This window comes from Pagrus major, chromosome 13 (genome assembly GCF_040436345.1).
Source record: "Pagrus major chromosome 13, Pma_NU_1.0".
Lineage (NCBI taxonomy): Eukaryota > Metazoa > Chordata > Actinopteri > Spariformes > Sparidae > Pagrus > Pagrus major.
Genome location: NC_133227.1, coordinates 7,591,836 through 7,619,076, shown reverse-complemented (window position 1 = coordinate 7,619,076; position 27,241 = coordinate 7,591,836). Strand labels below are relative to the sequence as shown.

General features: G+C 39.9%; 3 protein-coding genes across 5 annotated transcripts; all 3 read left to right on the top strand.

Annotated features, from left to right (window-relative positions):
• The first annotated feature begins 2,625 nt into the window (after nucleotides 1–2,625).
• LOC141007480 (uncharacterized) lies at nucleotides 2,626–7,288 on the top strand. The gene is made up of 5 exons (XM_073479843.1): nucleotides 2,626–2,720; nucleotides 3,826–4,148; nucleotides 4,256–4,557; nucleotides 4,672–4,767; nucleotides 6,205–7,288. The coding sequence occupies exons 2-5, from the start codon at nucleotides 3,849–3,851 to the stop codon at nucleotides 6,362–6,364; spliced, it is 858 nt and encodes a 285-aa protein (XP_073335944.1). The 5' UTR covers nucleotides 2,626–2,720; nucleotides 3,826–3,848; the 3' UTR covers nucleotides 6,365–7,288.
• Nucleotides 7,289–8,537: 1,249 nt separating this feature from the next.
• On the top strand, nucleotides 8,538–15,051 carry cct8 (chaperonin containing TCP1, subunit 8 (theta)). 3 transcript variants are annotated; one of them, XM_073479357.1, is made up of 16 exons: nucleotides 8,552–8,690; nucleotides 9,306–9,396; nucleotides 9,502–9,581; nucleotides 9,670–9,819; nucleotides 9,954–10,134; nucleotides 10,246–10,307; nucleotides 10,388–10,525; nucleotides 11,054–11,232; nucleotides 11,684–11,750; nucleotides 11,846–11,933; nucleotides 12,036–12,151; nucleotides 12,323–12,394; nucleotides 12,534–12,698; nucleotides 13,083–13,202; nucleotides 13,487–13,623; nucleotides 14,757–15,051. In XM_073479357.1, exons 1-15 carry the CDS (start codon nucleotides 8,631–8,633, stop codon nucleotides 13,589–13,591), a joined length of 1,674 nt encoding a protein of 557 aa, XP_073335458.1. In that variant the 5' UTR covers nucleotides 8,552–8,630; the 3' UTR covers nucleotides 13,592–13,623; nucleotides 14,757–15,051. The 3 variants fall into 3 exon arrangements, with proteins under 3 accessions (XP_073335457.1, XP_073335458.1, XP_073335456.1); XM_073479355.1 differs by having other exon boundaries at nucleotides 8,554–8,690; nucleotides 13,487–13,619; XM_073479356.1 differs by lacking the exon at nucleotides 13,487–13,623 and having other exon boundaries at nucleotides 8,538–8,690.
• A 1,488-nt stretch (nucleotides 15,052–16,539) lies between these two features.
• rskrb (ribosomal protein S6 kinase related b) lies at nucleotides 16,540–25,533 on the top strand. Its single transcript, XM_073478819.1, has 13 exons — nucleotides 16,540–16,751; nucleotides 19,043–19,333; nucleotides 19,440–19,523; nucleotides 19,740–19,808; nucleotides 20,722–20,791; nucleotides 21,599–21,706; nucleotides 21,968–22,008; nucleotides 22,727–22,754; nucleotides 23,049–23,138; nucleotides 23,302–23,390; nucleotides 23,681–23,791; nucleotides 23,891–24,004; nucleotides 24,087–25,533. Exons 1-13 carry the CDS (start codon nucleotides 16,722–16,724, stop codon nucleotides 24,321–24,323), a joined length of 1,362 nt encoding a protein of 453 aa, XP_073334920.1. The 5' UTR covers nucleotides 16,540–16,721; the 3' UTR covers nucleotides 24,324–25,533.
• Nucleotides 25,534–27,241: the final 1,708 nt, after the last annotated feature.

The window sequence follows — 27,241 nt, the reverse complement described above, 5'->3', positions numbered from 1 at the left end:
ATGTACTTTTTTGGTCCCTTTCTGTGACATTTGGGCCTTTAGGTCAGTAAATATATTAATGTAAGGTCTGATTGCTCTCTTTTTGGAAATTTTCAGAGGTCAGTATCAAGAGTAAGCGTGCTGAAAAGCCATAGAACTTCTCTCAACTTCAAAGTATAATGTGTGCAACTTACAAGCAAAACTGAGAATGTGAACGTTGCACAAAAGCTCTGGTTTGCATCTAAGTTAGGATTTCAACTGAGCACATTATATGCAAAAATGTTGTCCTAGTCTACATTCAGACAATAGAAGACAAATGGCAGATTTGATCCCCCCCTATATGACTCAATTCACTGTGCAGCCATGGAGAAGCTGCTGTACCTATTTTGTTCTATTTAGCAGTCCGTTTTGTCAATTAGAAATTTAAAAAATAGTCTTTACAAGAGAAGATAACAGATGGATTAAAAGATAAACAAATAGCCGAGTCACAGGCTTGTTAATGCCTTTGTTTAATCACCAGAGAATGAAATAAAGTAGGTGGACGTGACATAGCACTGCTGGCTGAAAGAAGTTCACACAAATGTCTGTAGTGGCATCTGCTGGTGGCTGTACCTTAAACCTCTTCCATTCCATGATACTCATATTTTTGTGAAAATGTGCAAATAAAGACACGGAATGACATTAACATGAAGAAAAAAGACAAACGTTACTGTGTAACCTGAGCAGCTGTATTTAGCTACATTATTACAACCCAAATCTCCAGATTTCATTATATAATTCAATTAAATATTGACAGCATGACATAGAGTGTCTGTTATAATGAACTGCATTAACTTGTGATGTGTTCATCATTTTCTGTCTTCCTTATAATGGTTAACATCTCTCAATATACAATAATGATAAACAACATTGCCAACTGGCCTCAAAATGTTCCAAGCTGAATGAACCCCTATCACACGGCAAGGCAATAAAAACTGAACATCATAAGCCTCACAAAGATAAGCTTTATTACTGGACTGTTGCATTGGATTGTGTTTGCCTGCTGAAATAACTGTAGACTGGAGAGGTCATTGTAACATAGTGATGATGATGAGTGATTAAATATGCAGATTCTTTGTCTGTTTCATGGCAAAAATGTTTACAAGGAATCTGTGAATGAAGAGGAATCTAAATGTTTCAACTGTCAGAGTATAGACGAGAGACAACGTTGACATGGCAACAAGGTTAAATAACCATTTGCATTGTAAGGGGCCTTACAACACAATCTTATTATCAACTAACTTTAATAACTGTATTGATAGAAAGTTATACAAAAACACAGGTTTAGGCAGTGTAGAGGATATTAGTCTTTGTGTCTTTCTGTTTTCTTATACATTTGTGGATCTAAAACTCGATCAATATTTTTTTTTTCCACTAAAAAACACTTTGTTAAATGTATCTTCCACACAGCCTGTTTAACATAAATCCAAAAAGTCACACTACTACATCTATAAAATAAATCTGAAGCAGTTGCTGTACCATTTCCACTGAGGACATTTTTTCATCCACATGTTACAATAGGAAATGGACAGGTGTAAATAATACAATCAATAATGGATCAATTCCATGTATCTGCTCCTGTGTGTGTATATTGGCTCACTGTTATGACCAGCGTTTTGTGAAAAGTACCAAAAAGTCAGTAAAAGTAAAGAAATCGTTTTAAATTATTACTTTGGTAAAAGTGAAAGTCACCTTATATGAGTAAAAGAAAGTATCTAATAGTGTATGTACTCAAGTATCAAAAGCAAAAAAGAAATAAATTATATTATATTATATAAATTATACAAATATATTTACTGGTAGGATCCTATATTTAGACGTTTTCTGATTATCAGGATGTGTTTTTCTTTTCTTTTTTATCTCATTGTTGATCAGATAAATTCATTTCAAAATGCTACTTTGGCTCTGATGCAGTATGCAATCTGCAAAGTAACTAGTAACTAAATAATAATAATAGTTATAATAAACTTTCTTTATATAGCACAGAAAAACAGAGTTTACAAAGTGCTTTGATAATCAAGCAAAAGCAGGAACATCAGGAAGACAGTAGTACAGAATAAACAGTCAAGCCAAACACAAGGAAGTCTAGTCTAATGTAAGTTAAAACAAGAGGGCAGAACAGAAAATTACAAGACATTACAAGTAAAAGGAATAAAAGTGATAAAACAGGCGAAATCACAGAAGGAAGTCAGACAAATAAATAAATAATAAAAACAAGAAAAAGATGACATCACGTCAGAGGAATTAAGAATAGATGAAAAGATTATGAGCAGTAAAAGGAATAAAGGACAATAAATAAAAGCGGTAAAGGACGGTACGAAAAAAAGTCATCTCAAGGGAGGAATTTAAAACAGAGAGATAGTAAAAGAGCAGTAAAAGGACTGAAAGATGGAAGGATGGAAATTTAGTTAAAAAGGATAAATTCACATCAAAGCAAGTCTATAAAAGTGGGTTTTAAGAAATGATTTAAAAGAAAGTTATTATTTTTTAAAAAGCACAATACTGTGTAAATATACGTAACCCGGGGGGGGCCCCGTAACGTCTTACGTCACAAGGGGGGGCTTTGCGTGAAGGGCGTGGTGATGTGTGAGTGCTTCCAGTCTGCGGTCCACCGCCAAATTCAAACAGTGAAAGAAAGAAACCACAGCGACAGACGTCTGAAACAGAGAGGAGAGACACATTTACACTGCACACTCTTAAAGGTAAGCCACTGGCACGATAGATTGTTTCAGCCGCTCTTGTTTTGTCTTTTTTTAAAGTTTTTAACGTAGACTTAATTTTACGTAAACCGGTGTTGTTAAGTTAGCTGAAGCTGTTACTGCAGATGAGCTAACGGTGCGTTCAGGGGCACAGCTCTCTCTTTATTGCTTATCACTGGTAGTGGCAGGCCTTTTATTGGTAATGGTACCGTTTGAAGACGTCTAAGTGACTTCAGTGAGTTCATTATCGTTTTCCAGTTGGCGCTTAGGTGATAAATCACTGCTAACATGTATTTGCTCCTCAGGCTGGAGCCATAACGTTACCACGGCAGTAAGTTAGTAGTAAAACAGGGTAGGGCAGCATACAAAGCACGAAATCCTGGTCAAACAATAGTCACGGAGCTTTCACTAGCACGATTAACTGCTGCCTGAGTACACGGGTCATTTGTGCCTTTATTTACCGTCCTTTGTGTATAAACACTTCACATTTCTGGTCAGTAATAGAATATAGTGAAGTAATGTCTTGAAAATACCAGTTACACTTAAAGTAGCTCAAGATTGTAAAGAGTTAAGACTTGTTTGTGTCCGTTTTACTCACTTCTACACTACCTTGTGTGTGGCATTGTTATCTTGTGTTTTATTTTGAATGTCCAAACTGCTCATTTTATTTGAATTGAATCCTGTGTTGGAGTTATCTCTTATTTCCAGCTGCAACTAAAAATGTTACCATCATCGACGGTTTTATCAAGTCGTATAATGCCAGGAAGGGCCCATCATAATTTCTTGGAGCTGAATATGATTGAAGCGCTGAAGAGCTTGTTTTATCTAACCAAAAGTCCAAAACTCAGATTTTCAATATACAATCATAGAAAAAGAGAAACCAGTAAATCCTTAAATTGAGAAGCTCAAAGCAGAGATTTGAGCTCAATGAATGACTTAAATGATTACTTGATTATCAAAAGTATTGGTTATTTATTATCTGCTGCAATACAGTTTGACAGTTATCTTTTATTCCCCCCACACATCTATTTTTAAAAGCTAATTAAAGATACATTTTATCATAATACATGCTCTGCTGTTCTGTTTCCCCTCCACTCCCCTCTTGCAGGTAAGCTCAGTCAGTCTTCAGTGATGAACGGTGTTGGTAGAGCTGTGGTGGGAGTCTGGCGGCAACATACAGTCCTGGATGAGTCTGACGGGGCGGAGAGCTCCCCAGAGGCCCCAGACCGTTTCCGCAAGCTTCGCTCCTCGTCGTCACTTAACTCTCTGCGAATGTCACTTCGCAAGCGGCTCCCACTGCGATCCGTCCAGGCCAACTCCCTCCCAGAGAATCCGACTTGGGAAACGGCAAAGGAGCAACCAAAACCAAAACCCAACCCAGTCCGCAAACTCACTCGTGGTGCTCGCAACTCCATCAGTGGAGTGTATCAGGTAGACTCATTTGTGTCTGGATACCTACATGTGTATTCCTCAGTATTTTTTTTTAATGTATATATAAATGCATGACAATCAAGCAATTTTTGTTCTTCTTTCTCCAGAGGATACAGAGAGAGTTTTCGCGTGAGGAGTGTTTGGTAGAAACCCCAGGTCGGACGTGTGATGGGGAAGAAGCTGGTGCCTCGAAGTCCCGCACCCCAAGACGTACGCCCGGTCGAGCTGCAACACCCAGACGCACCCCCAGATCAACGGTCACACCCGGACGTACCCCAGGCTCCAGGGGGCGAAGGACTCCTGAGGCTGGCATACGGGGGGTGAAAACAGGAGGAGGAAGGAGGCAGCTGGTCCGCATGGCTGCGTTACGAAGTCCCTTCGCCTCCCCCAACACACAGAACCAGAGACTGTAAGTTTTCTATTATTTAGAGCTGAGAGATGTTATTCAGAATTTATTCTTTGTTAGCGACTGTTTTTTCTGTGGTTTACTCTGGTCTGAATGTCTGTTTCTCTGCTGTAACAGAAAGTTTGATCAAGATTTGGAGTCTGTGTCCAGTGGAATGAGGAGGCTCAAACATCTGTCCAGGGCCTTTGATGACTTAATTGGGAGAGATGACAGGTAAAGCATCTTCATTTTCATTGTATTGATCACTTGATTTATTACTACCAGTCAGAAGTTTTTTCTAGTTGTGAGTGCATGAATGAAAGCATGTGTGTGACGTACGTGAATATGAGTGTTGTGTGTGTTTGAGGAAGCCATCAGTCCATTTCCTTTTACAAACATATTCTGCATAGAGGAGACCTCAGAGGCGCATGGAAGCCCTCTTCACCCTCCCACCCAAAGAATCCCAATCTGCAGCCCAGCTTGAAGAGGCCCTAGACTTCCTTCCCCTCCCCCCTCATACATTCTTCTCGGGTCGGTTTGAAACTGGGTCTGTGTTTGTGGTATTCGGATGAGGGGGAGACAGCAGGGGGAACGAGCATGGGTGTGGGAATTGGAGCCAGATGAAATGACAAAAATTCGTTGAGAGAGATTATATTTACATCACTTCCTGTGTTGACATTCAAAATGTTGACTCGTGGTCTGGACCAGCCCATAAGGAGATACATTGTTAGAGGCGGAAAGGCACATGGACAGTGACCTCGTCCGTTATCAGTGTACATGACATGCAGCCAACTGCTTTCTTTCGCTATATGAAAAGCTCGTCCTTTGGGAATTAAAACACGTTTGCTTTCCTCCTACAACAGGCGGTTCAACTATTCCCTAATTGTGGAGTAGGGAAGAAGGTAAATCCAAAAACATTATGCTTCCTAAACAGGATGAGTTGTGGAAACATATGGTCTGAGTGTAACTAATTTTTTGACATGAAAGAGCATGGCAGAGCTTGCCTGGTGTCTGTACGTCGATGCATGTCCTGCTGTGTGTATGAAACTGTGAGTCTCTGACCCGGTGCAATGAGAAGCCGCTCTTTTATGACTGAATAACCTGCATTGTCCAAGCAAAGGATGCCGCTCTTCTCTGTCAGCCTCATATTTCCATCCTCCTTTACTACCCTTTGCTTTACATATTGATTCATCCTGTCGCTTCTCCACTCTTAAGTACTTTCTTCATACTAGTCTTGGAAACGCCTTTGAAATGTGAAATTATGCTATCAAAAATTCAATGAATAAATAGAATTTAATAATGCTGATAAATATGGCACAGTTTTAACAGTCTTAAAAATCTTAACACCTTTTCATAACCGAAATGCGGCTTATTGTCCATTTTTCCATTATTATAAACGCAGTGTTTAAGTCTCAAGTCTCTCTGTTGATGCTTTCTACAGTAATTGTTAAGGTTAATTTATTAGTCATTTTACAACACCAAGGTTGTAGAACGTAGTTTAAGTCCCTTTGTGCTACATAAGAAAAACAAAAAACTATCTTATAGAATGGCGTGCAGAGGATGAATTGAGGGGTCTCGCAGCCTGAGGGGAAAAAAGCTGCCCCGTAGTCAGGTGGTACGGCAGCAGATACCTATTTTGTTTAATAAGTGTTGCTCTATCTCTCCTTGCAGAACCAGGACAAAGGATCGTTCTGGAGGAGCAGTAATGAGAAAGTTGGACCCCAGTGGTAAACTCAGTCGCTCAAACCTCACACGTCGAGCCACGAACCTCTCAAACACAGTGGGAGCTTGGGCTCACACAGCTGTGAACACTATTCGCAAACCCAACTGAGCTACATGCATGTGTGTATGTCAAACACAGGACCTTCTGTAGCCATGTCTATTATAATCGAGGTATTACTGTTACATTTACACGTAGTGTTGTCATAATTCTGGGAGATTGTTACATGACAGCTTGTCTTCTTTATATCTATACTGTGTGTAATTAGCAATACTCAAGTATTTCTCGTGTGTTTACACGTCTCAGGTTAGCTAGTTGTGGGTTAAATATCCTCATTGTAGCTACCAAAGGGATTTCTATATCATGGTGTATGTACCTGTCATAGCTGCTACAACCAAATGTTTTAGTAACATTTTCATAATACTAATTTTATAGTTTGTATTCTTGCTCTCTGCATAGAAACTTTTTGCTAGTTTCTGAAATGTACTTTTAAAGAAACGCTGAATGAGACCAAATTGTATCTGCAGAACTGACACTAAATTTACTGACGAAGGGGAGATGCAGTCTCCTCTATTTTATATGTATGCAATATTGTTACTAACATTTTTTATAAGTTTTTTTAATGTCATGTGATTATGCCAAATTGTAAATTGTATTTTCTATGAAAGGGGACTTTTTTTATACATATAGCTGAGGCAGGATTTGATTGGGACGGAGCATGGCACTTTTAATGGCCTGTGGATGATTCATGCACCAATGCTGTACACATAAATCATTTGATAATGTGATGGGGGAAGATGTAATGACTCATTACCTGATGACATCGATAATGATGTCATAAAGCTATATCCAGCAGGTTATTAGCGTAGTGACTGTCAAACTAACTGCCCCCAATGAAGCAAAACACTCCTCTCCTCTCTGTCATTTCAATGTATTGGTACCCCCTCCTCTGCGGTAAGAAAGAGGAAGGGAGACACCGAAAAAATGTGAACAAAAAATTACACAATAAAACCTGTAAGCTTCAACAACCCAAAAGTCTTGTGTTTTTTGTTTGGTAATAAAATACCTTTCTGTTAGCATTATCACTAATGTCACTTGCTACTGTAACATGTTTTCTTGTCTCAAATTGAATGATGTGGATGCTATTATTTTTTATTATTATTCAGTATGTCTCCACAGAATCCTTCAAATATGAGTTAATTGTAGGGTAAAATAATGTGATAGAGCAGGGTTGTTTGGGTTCTTTGCTTTTTTTTTCTAGTTTGTCAGTATGAAAGTACTGCTACCGTGTTTTTCATTTATCGTTTACATTCCAAAAGATACATTAACAACAGATTGTTTGGTTAAACATACATTTAAAAAAAATATCTATGTCAAATAAGCTGGTTGATAAGATAGATAAAAAAAGTATATCACATGCAGTACTTCATTGTGAACATTGTAATGTTTAGAGTAAATAAGTATATTTTCCCAAGCCATGTGACAATTGTGAGGAACTTGCACTTAATTATATTTACTTGCTTTTTGTGAAACTTAATGCATTTGACAACTATAGTTACATTTAAGATATAAACTTTTTTTTAAAGTGCATGAACAGTTTATAATGACACATTGTTGACACACACAGTGACTAGCTACAGAAGTAAAATGCTTCTTGCATCTTCAAGATGCCTCAATTATAATCCAGTGGTATATATCTATAACCTAACACTTGTACTGGGTCTATTTTTTATAGTGAGCACTTTTACTTTCATTGCTGTGTTCTGAAGCTTTTAATGTGTACTTTTTTACTTTTACTGTGTTTGGGACACATATAAGGCCATATAAGTTATGTATTACTAGTAACATCTATATTTCTTTGAATTATTAGACATTAAAAACAAATGTAGTTTTTATAATGATGCATTTATATTGCTATTGCATAGCTTCAAACTCTTTAAGGAATTTTTCAAAGAGAACAGGTGTTTTATTTTTTGTCAATTTGTTTTATTTTTCATCTTCATGATCCAAATTAATTAATTTTTTTAAATGATTATTTATTTAAGATGTTTTTTTCTTTCTACGAGCATATGGATTACATGGTAGTATTTTACATGGTAGTAAAAAAGCCTCTGAAGTATGTAAGTTAAACAAGTGTCACATTTCTGATGACCTTTTTTGGATCTATCTATTTATAAAGTCAACAGCTCCCCCAAGTCGTGAGTATTGGTCATTACAGGTGACGCGAGTTTCGCTCGGTTTGTCCCTTGTAGTTACCCGTCTCCAGCCCCACGCCTCGCTGATATCGCTCCTCCTCTGTCTCTCCGGCTTTGTACCCAGAGCTGAACCACGCCGCGGCTACCTTCTCCAAGATACCGGGGCTGCTTTACATCGGAAAATGGCTCTCCACGTTCCCAAAGCTCCGGGCTTTGCCCAAATGTTGAAGGATGGCGCCAAGGTGAGGTTAAATCAGTGTGTTGGAGTAGTTTGGGAGCTTTGAACGTTTGGTTGTGAACTAGCATGCTAGCTAGCATTAGCCCCTGAGTTAGCACGCTCATTCACAGTCATGTGGGAGAGTTCTAGAAGGCAGCCAGGCCGCTCGGAGCTGCTGGACCCGGGGCTGTTCAGATGGACTCTAGGCTGGTTTCTACGTCTTTTCACTCCCCCTCTACCACTTCAACAAGTCTGCAGTGTTGTAGCTGCATTGATAACCGACTGCCAGACAGTCGTCACACCCAGTTAGCGTTCAGCTAACTGTCAGAGCTGAGGTTTTGATTGTCATCCTGGCTGTGCCTCTCTGCCTAGAGATGCTGATGCTTCCTGTTTTGGGTTAGCTTAGATGTTTAAACTCATCTTACAACTGTTGGTGAAGCAAACAGTTAGTTTAATTTGTTGTCCATATATGGTCATTACAGCTCACATCCCCATGATATTATTGTTAAACACATGAACATCTTTGGGTATAATTTGCTTTCCATAAGTTACAATTCAGAACACCAATAACTATTTATCTGACATGTACACTAATGACTAAAAATCAGAGCAGTTGAGTAATGTTTTTTCTCTCATGCAGCACTATTCAGGGCTTGAAGAGGCAGTCTTTCGTAACATCAGAGCTTGTAAGGAGCTTTCTCAGACCACACGCACCGCCTATGGGCCAAACGGTAAGCAGTCTCCTTTGTATGAAGTCTTTATTTGTGCTCCGATCCTTAAAAATGTAGAGAAAACAAATGCGGTGATGGCTAAACTGTGACACTGTTTCCCTTCAGGTATGAACAAAATGGTCATCAACCACTTGGAGAAGCTGTTTGTCACCAACGACGCTGCAACGATCCTCAGAGAGCTCGAGGTGAGGACCGTGTCTGCTCAACATACATAATTGATTTTTAAAAAGAGGATCTATAACCATTTTCCTTGAATGTCATCATGCTTTATAGGTGCAGCACCCAGCAGCCAAAATGATTGTGATGGCATCCCACATGCAAGAGCAGGAGGTTGGAGATGGTACGAACTTTGTCCTGGTGTTTGCCGGAGCTCTGCTGGAGCTGGCTGAAGAGCTGCTCAGGATGGGTCTGTCTGTGTCAGAGGTAAACAGATGATCTCACTGATCATCATCTTCTTTTGTTGGAGTAACCTAAAGTACTACACTCCTATGTAAAACATAGATTATATTCAAACAAATCAGCATTTTGCTCAGTTACCTTTTTCTTTTTTGTAACAGGTGATTGAAGGCTATGAGATGGCATGTAAAAAGGCCCAGGAAATCCTGCCAGACTGCGTGTGTTCCTCAGCCAACAACCTCCATGATGTCAAGGAGGTGACATCTCTCATCCGTACAGCAGTCATCAGTAAACAGTACGGCAACGAAGACTTCCTCGCCAACCTCATTGCACAGGCCTGCGGTGAGTCAGCAATCCGGACTACCTGAACCAAACTAGAGCTGTCAAAGATGATTTACTTGATTGTAATATTTATTTTGTATTTCTGACTTTCTTTACTGGTTTATGCTACAGTGTCCATCTTCCCAGAGTCTGGCAACTTCAACGTTGATAACGTCAGAGTGTGCAAGATTTTGGTGAGCAGCGTTATCCACTGAATATTCTTTGTCTACATGTGTGTTGTTGGCCTCTAAATTAAAGTACGTGCTGTTTTCAGGGTTGCGGTGTGACTGCGTCCTCCATGCTGCACGGCATGGTGTTTAAGAAGGAGGCAGAGGGAGACGTCACATCAGTTAAAGACGCCAAGATCGCTGTCTACTCCTGCCCCTTTGACTGCACAGTGACAGAGACAAAGGTAATGAATGCTAAGTCTTTCTTTGATGCTTGAGAGAAGTCTGATAAGCAAGAACGAAAGGAAATGAAGCTTAAATTCAGTTCTCTGATATACTGTGGTGTCCCATAAACATGTGACCTAACACAAATAATCTGTCTCTTAACCGAAACCTCTCCAAAGAGAGGAGACACAGGCTTTATAGTTTGTAAAACTGAACAAACTAAGAAAGTATTGAGACATATTTCCTGTATGCTACTTTTAAGGATTTGGATAAAGAACGATTTAAAATATTATTAGTTTGAATTTATTTGTTGACGTTTTTTTAAGCTATCTACATGGTTAAGTTGCTGCAGAATGTCCTGAAATTAAAGATCTTTTTCATTGACATTGACAAATTAACGGCTGAATTGCAATTAGCTGCTTCCGTTTCATGGTCCTGACATTGTGCATGTTGGCTCACTGTCATGACTTACTGGGACATTATAATAACAGACCCATCATTAAAGGTAATGATTTTGGAGCTAAAAATCATCCTTTTCTGTTTTGTAGGGCACAGTGCTGATAAATAATGCACAGGAGCTCATGGACTTCAGTAAGGGAGAGGAGGATATGATGGAGGCTCAGGTGAAGGCCATCAAGGAGGCTGGTGCCAACGTCATAGTAACTGGAGGGAAAGTGGCGGACATGGCGCTGCACTACGCCAACAAATACCAGCTCATGGTTGTCAGGTAAGATCGGATTACCTCTGGTAATCGAATTACGTGATCGGAGCGAGGACAAGAGAGTTTTCTGCTTCAAAATGAAACCTTTCATGAAAATTTCTTCCACCAAAAGCATATAGTTTGAACTAAATGGGTAGGAGATAGATGCCAATGTTATTGGCAGTGTTGTTGCAAAGTGGCTAAAGTACACACCACCACCCTGTATGACTGACACTAGTTCAGGTTAGCATGGGAGATGTTTAATTTTCACAATTACATTAATAGTAACAACTGAGATGTGATGATGAAGGCTTTGATGGTCTGTAAATTGGTTTAGGTACCTTGAAAGTACTGGAATTTCACTGTATGAACCTTGATAATTCTATTTAATGTAATAGTAATGCAAATTATTTATGGTTGTATACGTTTTATGCTGGTGTACATCCCAGCCCTAAAAAACTTGTTTTTCCCCCATCAGGCTTAACTCCAAGTGGGACCTCAGGAGGTTATGTAAGACTGTGGGAGCTATTGCACTGCCCAGGATGGTGAGTGTCATCATGTTTGGTTCACATCAGGAATATTAACTATAATTTAAAAAGAGCATTATATCATGTGTTATTATTGTTTTTCTGCTTTGTAGACGGCTCCAACTCCAGAGGAGATGGGTCACTGTGACAATGTGTACCTGACAGAGGTCGGGGACACTCAGGTGGTGGTCTTCAAACATGGTAAATCACTCTTTGATCCAGTCCTGTGAGTCTTCATTTTAAACCTGATCTTTCCACAATATGAGATTTCGGCTTAACGTATTGTGTCGTCTGAAACAACAGAGAAAGAGGACGGTGCCATCTCAACGGTGGTGATCAGAGGCTCCACTGATAACCTGATGGATGACATTGAGAGAGCTGTCGATGATGCAGTCAACACCTTCAAGGTTCTGGTCAGGGTAAGTCAACACGAATGTAAGAGATTTGAATTCAAATATCTGCCAATAAAAAAATTGGAAAGTATCTCTTTTAATCCTGAATGGATGGATTTCTCTCAAGGACCACTTATTTGAAGTTGTCTAACTATAAAGATTTGTTGATACAATTTCTGAATTCTTCACTGTCTGCAGGACAAACGACTGATCCCTGGAGCCGGAGCCACTGAGATTGAACTAGCCAAACAGCTCACCTCATATGGAGAGGTATGCAGATTTGAGCACATTAACTCAAGTGCCCCAGATACAGACTAATGCTTCTCCTTTTGTTTTGCTTGTTTTTTGTCTTTACTGCATCACTGGTTGATAATTTGCAGAAACATGACCTTGTGTTTTTTCTCTCTAGTCCTGCCCGGGTCTGGAGCAGTATGCTATTAAAAAGTTTGCTGAAGCCTTTGAGTCTTTGCCCCGTGCACTGGCTGAGAACTCTGGTGTGAAGGCGAGCGAGCTCATCTCTAAAATGTACTCTGCACATCATGAGGGCAACAAAAACATGGGCTTCGACATTGAGGTGTGTATGTGTTCACAAGAATACCTGAATGATTGAAGAGTTATATTGAATCTAGCTCATGTTATTCTCTTAATTGACTCTTAATTGCAGTCTGCTTAACAGCTGAGACCAAAAGATTCTTCATATGTCTGTTGTTTTTATTATGGTTACTGAGGCATTTTAGAAATGGTGAATCATTAAGAGTCCATAGTGACATTTAAGATGCAAAAATATATCCTGTTTTGCTTAATCATGCACATTAGCTTGAGGCTAAGTACAAAAATTCACACCACCTCTCAGTTTTCTCTTAACCTTAACCTACTGTGTTTTGTTTTGGGATGTGTTGAGCTCCATGTGTCTGTTTGGCTCTGATGACTGATTGCGTGGGTGTAATGTCGTCTTTAGGCAGAAGCACCCGATGTGAAGGACATGCTTGAGGCTGGCATTCTGGAGCCGTACCTTGTCAAACACTGGGGCATCAAACTGGCCACCAACGCTGCCATCACAGTACTGAGGGTCGACCAGGTGTGTACACAAATACTCATGACACACAGATCATCAGGAGCAGCCACAAAAAAGCAAATATTTTGTGTTCTTTGTCATTTTTATTTATTTAAGATCTCCATTACCATGGTAACAACTATTCTTCCAGGGGTCCACACAAGAGACAAGAAAAGACTTCATAAGAAAAAAATCACATTATGAATGTCTAATGTTATTCTGAAATTTAGTGTTCTTGAAGAGTCCTAATGAAACAAATAGTCTCCAGGTAGTTAACGTCAGTGTGTGTGTATACATGTGCAACGCAGATCATCATGGCTAAGGCTGCAGGGGGACCCAGAGCTCCCAAGCAGAGAGGCCACTGGGACAAGGACGATTGGAGCGAAGAGCCCGACAAATTTGATACTCATTAGAGGGCGTTCGTACACACACACCCCCTCAGTCAGTAGGTCCTGGAATGAGTGTGTGTTTTTGACTCACTGGCTCACAGGACACTGAAGTTGTGTGAAATGTTTGGTCACTACTAACACTGGGTGTGATACAGAACTCACTGCAGCAGATTGAGACACTTTTCAGGTTTTTTAACACTACCAGGTGTTTCACTGACAGCAAGCAAACTAAATCACTTAAACTTGCACAAACGGACAGTGTTGTTTGATAGCATGCTGCATGCACTCATGAACTCTTTTCTTTGCAGTGGACGTCCTCAGGCAAGTGCAGAATTTAAAAGTGTTGCATGTCATGTGATTTAATAAAAGGAGAACATGTAATTGGGATGAAATCTGAGGCTCTGAAGTCTGAGGTGGCTTTGTTGTCTGAAAGCCAATTTTAAGTAAGATGTACTCCAATCACTATGAAGCCATTCCACTTAATCAGAGACAAAGCTGGAGTCTGGAGTTCCCTCAGTTAAGAGTAAAGTCAGATTATTACACCTCCATCGCTCGACAAGAGCTTCCACCGCCCGTTCCCTTGATTTGCACCGAGGGGATGTAAAACTGCTCAGACTACATTATAGGTCTTAGCGATACTACCATATATTTTTGATGTCACAGTAAATATGAAGATCAAAACTTTGTCATCTGTACATACATGATGTCATGAATATTTAATCAACATGAATGGCCTTCTTTGGTAACTGTAGAAATTTAAATCACCTCTTTTGCTTTGAAAATATAGTCCAATAACTGAGCAAAAGAGATTTTGCAGGGTGTTAGAGGAAAAACATGTATTTCTGACTTTGGGCTGAACTACCCGTTTAATGTTTCACTCATTCCTGAAACATTAATATTTGAAGTTTTTTTATTTTTATTCTGACAGATGAAGTAGGCGTCTTCTTTAACCTGTTGGTTCATAATGTTCCTGGATCATTAAATTCTGGAGAGCAACTCTGGTTTAGGAGGAAGACAGTTTGTGAAATGTTTGCATAACAACTCTGAGCATGTGTGTGTTTTTGGAGAATCTTGGTGTTGAAGTTGAGACTCTCCTTCCCTCAGAGCCCACAGCCTGCTGCTGCATGGATCTCGGTGCCCTTGTTTTCGACTCAGAAAATGACTGACTGCTGTTTTTTCTCCTTTTAAGATCATCATGGCTAAACCAGCAGGAGGACCCAAACCCCCGCAGGGCAAGAAGGACTTCGATGAGGACGACTGAATGTGATGCTGTCCAGCTGATGCTCCTTTACCCTGAAATGCTCCCACATGGATTCACAAAACATTTTCTACTTGTTTATTTAAAGCTCAACAGTTTGGTTTATTTTGTAGAAACGGCCACACATTGGTTAACAAAGTAATGTGTTAAAGTCAGATGTATGGATGGCACAGTTTGCTTTTTATGTTCTTAGTCCCAAATAAAAGGCACTTGCGCTGTCATGTCACGCTTTGGATTCTGTTTTTATTTCATGCTGTTGCTGAGTTGTGTTCTGTAATTGTTGATCAGTCAATCAAACTTTATTTATATAGCACTTTTCAAATAAATCAAAATGCAATTCAGAGAGTTAATAACCATGGGATATTAATAAGACAAAAGTGGAGAGACTAATGCGTACCAGTTGAAATAAAATGAATAGTTAGAATAAAAACGGAAAAGATAAAAACAAGCCATGAAAATAACGATGAAGGTAAAATATTGCATATAAAAGTTGATTTTAAAAAAGCATTTGCATGATGTAGTCTGGTGCAAGGCCATGTAGTGCCTTATAAACTATACGAAGTATTTGAAAATCAATATGAAACAGACAACCAGTGAAAAGTTATATTAAATTTGTAATGGTGGTTTCCATAGTTTGTTAAAGGGAAAGTTCACCCAAAAATGAAAATGTAGTTATTATCTACTCACCCCTATGGTGATGGAAAGTTGGGTGAAGTTTCGTAGTCCACTAAACATTTCTGGAGCTTAACACAGCATTGCAGCATTCTCCTAAACTGAAGTAGATGGGGGCTGGATCAACCAAAAGGGGAAAAAAACATAAAACTGCTCCATAAAGCTTGTTTGCCATAATCCAAGTCTCTGGAAGCCCTAAACTCCAAATTTAATGTGAGAAGATATATTTAAAAGTGTTAGCGCACGCACCCTGTCTAAAGTGGGTAGATGAGCTTAATCGCATTGTAAATGAATAATGTCTTTTCAAATCAATGTGGGATCTTGTGTTTTTTTTCTGTTATTTACGCTTCAAAACAATATTTCTACTTAATTTGTAGAAATGTGCTCTACAGAACTTCTGACTTTCTGGCATTGCTAGGTAAACACTGAATATTCATTTTTGTGTAAACTTATCCTTTAAGTGATTTCTTTTTATCATGGTTTTTGAATAATTGGTTAGTTTGAGTTTATTAGATAACTAAATCAAGTAAGGATACAAAACATAAAGTTACTATAGCCTAGTTTTCTATGTCACTGGACTCCATACCTTTATTTGTTGATGCTACAAACATGCATGACTTTACCTCTGATGCTGCCCTGTGGGTTTTGCTCTTAACATGATGTTGAGGCAGCAGAAATTATGCATGCACTGGTTTATTTTTAGAACAAGTGAACGGAAGAATTGAACAGAGAGGCCAGCTGAAGATGAATCACTGGGTGTTGCAGGAATGCATCTATAGTTTCACTGATGCGTGCATGTGTTTGTTCCCTGCACACTGCAAATCACGCTATACGAGGCCAGCCATGCAGATGATGCAAAGGAGAAGAAATCGTCAGTGATCTGTAGATCAGACTTCTGCAGATGTAATTACAGAAAGCAGCAGGGGGAGCTGAACTCCGCCAGGTTGCAGTCTCATTGGATGGCAAAGCTGTGGGCGGATTTGCGCTGACGTTGCCCGTACTCGGGATTAACTTGTTTTCATGTCGCCATATCTGTCACATTTTGCAGCGATCAGTCCGATCAGCTGCACATTGTAGATACAGATTAATTACTCCGCCTCTTCAAACCTCAGATCAGTCTCGTGTGTGAAACTGCGCATGAAACTGTGGATAGTCTCCCGTGAAGTGCCTGGATGAGGAGCAGGTGTCGCGCTGAGGCTGCAGTGCTGATGTCCTGTCACACTGATGGGGGCCGACGGCAGTAAAAATAGGAAGGTGAGTTGACTTTAAAAACAGGTGTGACGCACGGAGAAGGGGTGGGGTGGAGGGGGGGTTCCCTGTTTCCATGGGACCATCTGGCTCCTGGAATCACCATAACAACGACGGTGCCAGTCGTGGATGACGGTGTTTTGACGCTTTATTTGGCAGTACATTGACAAAAAGTTTGATAAAATTGCCTTGTTACTGATATATTAGTGGTTAAGTAATATTACATATGTCTAAAAATATTTTTAGTTGCCATCCAAAGTACCTGTAGTTTTAGTGCTTTTACTTTGAAGGCGAAATCGTCAGGCTTCCGGTATTGACATTTTAAAATCTATTGGCAACAGGCCACCTTCTGACACACACAGTCCAGATGAAGTCCTGACACTGACCAGTGTCTTGTCAGATGTCGCACTGAGTGACCATACATGAGTCCCTTGATTTGGCTCAGATGATAATAACATCCTGCACGGCTGATTGCACACATCTTGCTCCAAAGAGCATCAGATCTGTTGTGGAGCCCAGGGGGAGAGGGGGAGTGACTGCTGATTGGATGTCCACCATGGATTTTTTCTTCTCTCTCTCTCTCTTTTTCTCTTGTTGAATGACAAATGAGAGCAGGGAGTGTTAAAGTGGGGTTTGCACGATGTCACCAAGATGTTTTTACCAAGAGATAGCAGCATCTACTGAGACTACAGGGCCATACTACCCTGACTTTGACTTCTCATTCTGCAAATGCAATCAACATCATACAGTGAGAAATCTTTTGCAGATATATAGAGTAGTTGCCTTTCTATGTAAGGTCTCGAAGCCACAGGCGATCCTGAGAAGCAAAGACAAAAACAGATTAATGCAAGATAAGTAATTCAGAAAATGTATATTATATACAAAATATGGGTAACACTTTATAATAAGGTCACAAATAATGTATTTAACTAATGTATGACTCATGATGGCATGAGATGTGTGCAGGATGTATCATGAATTCCTGTTTAAAAGTTAACCGTTAAAGGAAAAGTTTACAGAAACATGGAAATTCAGTCAGGATCTACTCACCTCCATGCTGATGGAAAGTAAGGTGGTGGTTTGTAGTCCACAAAACATTTCTGGAGCTTCACAGCAAAACAGCGTTGCAGCATTCTGCTAAACAACTGAAGTAGATGGGGACTTGATTTAACATGTAAAAAAATAACAACAAGAAATTACTCCATACAGCTCGTCCAACATAATCCAAGTCTGTAGATCCAAAATTAATTTGCAAAGATGTTATTTACATCCTTTTCAAGCTGAAATCTTCATTGAAGCTGCTAAGCTGAAAAGCGTTAGCACGCACCCCATCTGAAGTGGGTGCACAAGCTTGACAGTGCGTTGAGTCTGTAAATAATGTCTTTGCAAATCAGTTTGGGCTCTCGGGCTTCTGGAGTATTGATTATGCTGGATTATGCTGATCTTTTAAGTGGGTCTACAGACATACAGTAGATATTTAGAACACATTTCCCCCCAGCAGAGGACTTTTATTTTGCTGAACCTAGCCTGAGAGCCTTACTCCATTCTATTCCATTTCTTAATTGTCACCTGGCACCTGAAGTTTGTGTTATATTCCACATAACGAAATTTCCACAACAAATGGATGCAGAAAATGCAGAAATTGTTGCCTAAATAATCACCAGAATGTAGGAAAGTCAGAGTTTGATGCTCAGATTTTCCTGGGGGAAGGAACCCTGCTTAATATGCGTCTACACCAATGTTGAAACAACACCTACACCCTTGTCTACAGAGTTGGAAACATTCTGTTATCCAACAGCAGAGGACCTGTGGTTGCACTCAACACCCCAGTCTGTATATGAAGCAATGCTTAGGCAACTTTTCCTGATTAAATACTGCATAGACACAATTGTTTAAAAAGTCTGTATTTGCCCTGCATGGCTTATACCAGCACTGTTTGTTTTTGAGTCTCTGTAAAAGAAGGTTGCTTTTAGTAGTGCACGTATGCTTTGATAAATGTTGATACTTGTTCTTGCGTAAAACACCCCAAACACTGTGTTCAGTGAACAGTCCCTGGATTAACAGTGTTTGTCTGTTAGAGACTCTAGGAGTTGACATGCAGAATCACAATTAAGGCCCTTTAAGTTCTTGGGTAGATTTTTTTCCAAATGTCTTCCAACAAAACATGACATGATCCATAATCATTCAAGGCAATAACTCCCCAGGGCCATAAACTATTTTTCTTCTTGTTACACCTGCAGCACCATCTATTAACCTGTTGCCATAACTGCTTCTTGATGCATCCTTCTTCACGACAGAGGCCCACTGAAAGGCAGGAGGATGAGGACTTCTCATCTGGATGGCGTGGCTTCCTCTCCAGCATGGGTCTGTCCATCCCAGCAAGCCTCTGTCGCCTGGCTCCGCCTGCCCTGCGTCTGGGCCAGCGGCGAATGCTCCAAGGCAAGGCCCCCGACATCCCAGAGCATGTCCTGAGGCTGGCCGGAGTGGGCCCAGACAGACTCAGAGCAGAGTGGAGCCTGCCGGGGTTCATTGGCATGTTCCTGCCTGAATTCCCCCACAAAACTTTGCCTGGGCACGAACACTTTCAGGTAGGCCTCAATTCCAACATAGACAGCAATACTGTATAAGGCTTGGTGTGACTGGATTCACCTGTCTGATGTTCTCTCTCTCTGCCTCCATTTTTCACTCCACCAGGTGTTGAGTTACATCGCCAAAGGTTCATTTGGGCCCATTCTGAAAGTAAAGGACAAGGCCAAACAGAGAACATATGCTGTCAAAGTGAGTCAGTTTGTTTATTCATGAATATGGTATGCGCAAATACACTGAAGTAGATAGACTGTCTGACGTCTCAAGTCAGGACTTGATATTTACACTAAAGGTCTTTGAAACTTTAGTAAGAAACTAAAATTGTGTAAACAATGTTTTTTTGCAGTTAAAATGCGTACATACCTGTGTGGACTTGTGTTTCATCTCAGTGTTTTTGTTGTCCAACAGGTTATACCTAAAGCAGAGATTCTACGACTCGGGGTCTTGGAGCAGTCAAAAGAAGAAGTTATAGTCCAGGTAGGAATTGAGAACAGGCCTTGAAAATCATTACACGTTTTTAGAGAAAATAAAGGGACAGTGTGAAGGATTTGGAGGATGTTTTCATTAGTGTAAAATGAGCCTTTTATATCTACAGAAGGAGTGGGTCCTTTTCCACAATAATATTAATTTGGGTTACTATTAAAATAGGTTTACATGCTTTAATGCTCATAAAATGCATCAGTTTCTTTATACAGTCCACTGTATTCCCCCTCTGTCTGAAACACTCTGGTTTAGTTCATGTTTCTTTAAGGTCCCCCTCCTAAATACCCAGTCTGCTCTGATTGGTCAGCTCACACACACCTGAGCCAGCACCGGCAACAACAACAGAGCAACTGCGCTAAATCAATTCTTACATGCCAAGCTAGTCTTTAGTAGTAATTATGCAAATGTGTGACATGGTGACATAGTGTGATGTCACAAAGTCACAGAAGTAAAGGCAGGACTACTGACGAGGAGCTTCAGGAGCAGTGTTTTCTGTGGGTGAGAGGAGCTTCTGTTGGTGCAGACTTTGACCTTTTTAACTTTCAAGACCTTTTATATGCACGAGAACATATATAAAACACTGAAGGAAAGGAAAAAAACAAAAAGCATAATAGGTCTTCTTTTAAAAATTGTGTAAAAGAACAGAAAATAATACAATATGCAGATGATGTGTTGTTATACTTTGTTGATTATTGTCTGTAACGAACGTTGATGGAATGTATTCATATTACAGTATAAATTAAAAGGAGGTTAGACTTATGCTGTGAATGGATTTGAAACCTGCCAATTTTTAGTTGAACATATCTCAGAAAACTAGTTGGACCCAGTGAAGAATAAAGGTAAAGTTCTCTTTGATCAGTAGCCAAAACTGAGATTTTTCAGCTTGATCTTGGACCTTTGCCTGCAGCGTCAGGTTCGCCATCCGTTTGTCCACGACCTCCAGGACTGCTGGCAGACTCAGCGCCACCTCTACATTAGTGAGTCAGCCAGAGACCAGTGACCCAATCCAACCCAGAACCACAATCCAAAACCCCCTCACTCCACCTTTTCTCACCTCAACACTGGTAGCCTTGTTCAGAATCTACCCACAATCCCGACCTAATTAAGTCTTTTGATTCTGGTTGTTTTACCTCCAGACTACAACCCAGCATCCCCGATCCACCACTGCCTGTGCATCGTGTACTGTAGCTGCTTTGCCCCCTTTTTCCTTTCCTCCAGAGCAGTTACCCTTTTTTTTCCAAATCAACCACTGACTCAGAAAGTGTGACCCAGTTTGTTTGCTTCCCCGCCCCCCTCCATGAAAAGAGAGCATGTTAGCCCGGGGACCAGATGTTGAACACTGCCATAGCTCAACAAGAACACAGAGGCTTAAACAGTGAATCATCAATGAATCATTAGGACATTAAATGTAGATATGGAGCATATTCGCAGCAAATCAAGACTATTTAAAGCCATCCTGTTGTATTAAGAAGGGTGACTATTTGAAGCCTTCATCTGCAGAAATGATTGTGGTATCAATGGGTCAAAACTTTACACACAGAAAGGGATTATCTATTATTTTGATCTGGACACACATACCTATTCACGTATACACTTTTTACCTTTAATTTTCAACTAAAGTAAGGGTACTTTGTTCAATTTGTAGATAATTTTACACTGTCCTCACTTCCTCTTTTCTAATTTCCATCACCAGTGTGTACTCCACATCCCACTGACCTTCCCTGTCCCTCACACCTCGCATCACATGACAGAGGCATGATTTAATGCTGTCTCTACTTCCACAGTGTGTGACTACTGTAGCACAGGAGACCTGTACACCTATTGGCAGATGATCGGTCAGTTCACAGAGGACACGGTCCGAGTGTTTGCAGCAGAGTTGGGATGTGCGCTCGGTGCGTATGCTACATAATACTGACAGATATGTTTATCCTACTTACATATTGTACACCTGCACTTTTCTGCTAAATATTCAAATTAGATCAGAGTTGTGTCCTGAGCTAAAAGTATTTAACTGAAAGTAATTATAAAAAGAGGTCTAATTAAAATGTGATGAGCTCTCAAAGGACCTCCTACATCAGTAAGGCAATGCTGCTGCTGTCGATTTGGAACATTTTCTTGAGTTTTGTCTGTTCTTCTCTGCTGGTTTCTTACAGGCTTTCTTCATGACTTTGGGGTCATCCACCGAGATGTGAAGGTAAGAGAGGGAGGCAAATCACAAAAAATGGCAGAACATTCATTCAATAATGCAAAAATTAATGTGTTTCTTTAAAAGATTAAAAGAAGAGTCGGCCTTGATATATGAAAAAAATAGTTTTATTTTCCTGCCAAACATTTGGCCCATACAACATGATATATATCAAGCATCAAACCTTTTAAATAGGGTGTGCACAAAATAGCAGAAGCAAGAAATCTCCCAGATAACTGCCCTACTTACTGTACATGTTTCATACGTGGACAGCAAACTCAGCAGTCTTTATGCATCGTCCACATTTTAAAAAGAAAATCTATTTTTGTTTTTATCTTACTATCTTACTTAACTAAAATGTTTGGTTTTAAACCTTAGCAGACTGAATGCCTTATAATTTTGAGAGTTATCTACCAGGCCATCGTAGATCTTAATATCAACATCAAATGGTTCATAGTTAACACACATACTGTTTTATAGTCAGTCCAGTGCAGTTAAAATACAGTATATGACCAGCTCGTTGCAGTTTTGGTAGTACCTCAGATCAATTTTAATGCCTTTTCTTCTTTGTACTATTAAAATCCCTAACCTTGTGTGTAGAATAAAAAGTAATTAGTCATTTAATAATCAGAATAAGACAGTCCAGGGCTCAGGAAAATCTGCTGCAAAACACTTTTTCTTAGTATAATTTTTAATTCTAATTCAGTCTTTTTGGCACTTTTTGTAGATGGAAAACATCCTGTTAACAGACAACGGTGAGTAAAAGCTTGTCCCCAGCAGAGAGCAGCAAAGCTCTGGTTCAGTCTGCAGGAGACACAGAACCTTCCAGAGAACATCCTGACTGCACAGCTGTCCGTCCATACACATCAATGCATCTGTACATCTGTTGGCATTAAGAGGGAACAGCCATGGCATCCAATTACATTCGCTAATGAGATCAGATTATGTTGGGGATATTTTAATGTGTGTCACCAGTTGTACCTGCACGAGTAACAAGAATATGAATGTCATGTGTGCTTAATGATTGGAGAGAAAATGGTCTGTTCTAGGGCACCTCCGCCTAGCTGACTTTGGTTTGTCCCGTCGCCTTGAGAGAGGAGGAAGAGCTTTTACCATCTGTGGAACCATCCAATATATGGGTGAGAAATACTCCACCACATCTACCCACATCCACCTCTGTAGCTAATCCCATCAGATCACATTTTGTGCATTATTATAATTTATTAAAGTAAAGAATTAGTATTTAAATGTACAGATATGCAGTACATCATGTGTTGTGAGCGTGCTCTGTCTGCTCTGCAGCCCCCGAGGTGCTGAGTGGTGGACCCTACAACCATGCAGCTGATTGGTGGTCGCTGGGGATTCTGCTTTTCTCATTGGTTACTGGGAAGGTGATGTCTTGTTGCCTTGTGTCTTGCATGAACAGCAGATATTACTCACAGTGACTCCTTCAGTGACGTAGCTGTGCGTAAATCTTGCTGCAAATGGAGTCTCGTGAAATGCTTCATGACATAATTTTACATATTTGTTGAATTTGAAGGGAAAACTCAGTTATATATAAAGTTATATACTTTCTGAAAGTGGGTCATGGTGTTGTGCTATGAAAAAGTCTGACATTTGACTTTCTCAAAGCTGAAACACCCTGAATTTTCTGTCTTCACGTATCTCAAACTCTCCTCAGTTCCCCGTGCCTCCAGAATCAGACCACTGCAGTATGCTGAGGAAAGTGAGGAGTTTTCCTTATGAAATGCCCCTCAGCTTCAGCCCCCCACTGGCCTTGCTAATAACTGAGGTAATTACACAAAATCTAATAAAATTGCTCCCAAACATGCAACTCCACATTGGTTTGGTTTGATGTCATATCACAACATACGCACATTTCTCTGTCCAGCTTTTGTGCAAGACACCCATCCGCCGCCTGAGGACCCTCGAGCGTTTCAAACGCCAAACCTTCTTCCATGGAACAACCTTTGACCTCGCCCTACTGCAGCGCCAGCCTGTGGAGGTAACGGATGGATGTCTCTTGCTCAAACACAAGACAAGATTGTTGAAAGAAGCTAAAGTAATGTTTCCTCTTCACTGTCCAGGTGATCCTGGAGCTGAGAGAGAGACCAGACCGAGCCGCCAAAGCCCGACGAGGCCTCACTTTGTCCCTGCAGCCCCTCAAGGGCTTCGACTACGACTCGTTCCTCAGCCCCCCCGCCACACCGGACACACAGCTGGATGTCAGCGCACACACTCACACAGCTGTTCCGCTTCCAGGCCCGGCACTCCCACTGCAGCCTGCTCAGGAAAAAGGCCCACGCAGGGAAGTGTTTGTGTGACAGACTGTGAGTTTACAGTAAGGCCTACATGTATGTGTTTCTGCACGCTTATTCACCCTGACACACAGGAGTGGTGCGCCTTCTGAAATGTCTTATTTGATAAAATAGGTGATTATGATTCAATTGGATTATTAGTTAAGAAAGAAATTAATTCTTTGAGTAAAGAACACCACGTCCCGACTTGTATTGGCCAGTTTTACGGGTTTTTGTGATGCACTGGACACCTTCTTTTTTTTTCTTGTTACTTGTTTGCCTTTCTCCAAGGAGCACCTTTTCAAGCCTGCTGTGTTTGCTCAACCGTTGCGCAAGACAGATTACACTATTGTCCATCTACTTTCAGTTCCTCAGTGACTGAACATGGTTGCCCTGTTAGTTCATAATGTTCACCTGCTATCAAATCACCTCACATGGAAAAGTCATGCTGGTTGAAGGCAATGCACTGAACTTCTTTCTTCTTTTTTTAACAGCAAGTTATATATAGTTAAGTAGAATCCAACCAAACTCCTTCAACAGAATGAGTGTATTTCTGAGCTTTTGCCTGAACATCGAAAGAAACTCCTTGCCTCACGTGATCTTTGCTATAAAACCTACTCTGTAGCTTGATTAGCGCTGTGATATCACCTTTCCCAACTTGACCTTTACTGCCTAAATTCTGTAGCAGCAGAAATGTCTCTTCTTCCTAAAAATCATGCAAGCATCACAACATCAGATTAAGACGTGTGCGCCTTCAGTTTGAATCATTTATAAATAACCTGCAACTCAGGGGAGGACTCTCCGGTTTTCTCAAGTTAGCCTTGAATTTGACTCCGAGACGGCGCCCAGCTGTACACACCTGAGCTGGGACTGTAAGGGTTGAATGAACAACAGTATTGTTTACCTCCTGTTAACATTTTGATAGATACAGGGCTTTTTCTATTGTCCAAGGCTGCCGTTACCCGAGCCAGTAATCGTACCCTCATGCACTTACCTGATCATCAGATTACACTATGATTTTGTGAAATATGCCCTGATGTGTACCCAGAATGCCTCACGTGTGTCACCCTGAGCTTGTTTTTTGTCACAAAAAATGACAATGCTTATTTATAAATTCCTCTTTATAAAGTTTCTATGAATATTTTGGATGCTATTTGATGTTATATGTCATGTTACAATGTATTTTTGTAATTATCATGTACCACAGATGGAATATTAAACTCTTACTGTACAGCCATCTGCTCATTTGTTGTCTGTTTGAGATGTGAAATACTAAAATAGTTTTCAGCATGTCGGTCAGTGAACAGAAAATCATCATTGCTTCACTTTTCCTATCAGCTACACCACCATGTTTCTATAGAAATATAGCATGCCTATGTTTGGTGAAGAAACTACATTTTGTTTGGTATCCAGCACTGCCAATTTATTTTAAGCATGTACTTAAGTACTTGTACTTTACTTGAGTGTTGAGTGTACTTTGTAAAGTTATTTGTTTTTTGCCTGATTACATTTATTTAGCTAAATATCGATACTTTTAATACAAATTCAATTCATTGTCATACATTTTAAACAGGTTAGATAAACTTGCCAATATAATAATTAGACAGGTACTAATACCTTGTCTTTTTTCTTTATAAAGACAGAAAGACCCAGTATCTTGGGGGAGAAGAAAATGGTCTGACTTGAAACTCAACTTATGACTTGGAACTTGCTTGAGACTTGAGTCAGAGGTCTTTTAGTTTGCTAACTATTGCTCATAACACAAAGGAAAAAATTACAGTATTTTCACATTATGGTATTTCTATTTTTACCTAGGTAAGAATCGGAATACTTCTCTCACCACTCACAGTATCCTACTCTGAGATTCACATTAGTTTGTTATATTCCAATGGAGCCAAGTCTGTATAAACACCTGAAATCACAGTCTGTTATATCAACACTGCTGTCTTGTCTCCTTGTAGCATAGATGACTGAGTGTTCATGAAAAGGTCTATTGTGGGAATGTGTTTGGTAGCTGTTTTTATTTTTATTTTTTGCTTGCAGCCGTTAACATCAACAGGATGTAGATGTCACTACACAAACCTTTAGGCAGATCTCTAAAGTACAGAGAGACATCAATACAAAAACCCAGTAGCCTTTAGAATAGATTGGATGTCCCATTTGCTCCCAAAAAGGCTGCATAGTCAGCTACTGAAATGACTGAGACAAACTGGGTCCTAGTTCATTTCAATCTCTGCTCAAGAGTTATAAAACCAAATCAGATTTTCCCCTCAAAAATCTCTGCAGGTCAGAGGCCGCAGCTTGTTGTCACACCTCACCAAGGATTTCCATATATTAATCTCTTTTTCACAACATTTAATGATATTGAGTTTTTTCATTGATCACATAGGCCCACCCTACAATCATAATAAGCATTAGAGCTGCAACGATTAGTCTCTTAATCCATTTGTTGATCGAAAAGGAAATTAAATGCCAACTATTTTGATAATTAATTCATCATTTCAATCATTTTTCAAACAAAATGTGAAACATTGCTGATTTCAGCTTATTAAATGTGAGGACTTGCTACATTTCTTTGCCATTTATGAGTCGATGATAAGAGTATTGTATGCTCCGACTGTTGGTTGGACAAAAGCAGCAACTTGAAGACGTCACTTTGGGATCTAGGAAATTGGGATGGGCATTTTTCTCAGTTTTTTTTATATTTTATAATAATATTTTAAGCATGAAAATAGGTTTATTGAAAGAAATGAAAATAGTTGCAGGCCTAATAAATATCTGCACATATCTGTGTAATCTTTCATGGATTCTCTGGATTGGGATCTATCATTTCTTTCAGAAATAGATGGCAAACCTTGAGGTCTCAAAATCCTGTCATTAGCACATAGTTGTGAGGATAAATTAACAAAAATTTGATTCCTGGGCTTTGTATGATAATCAACTAG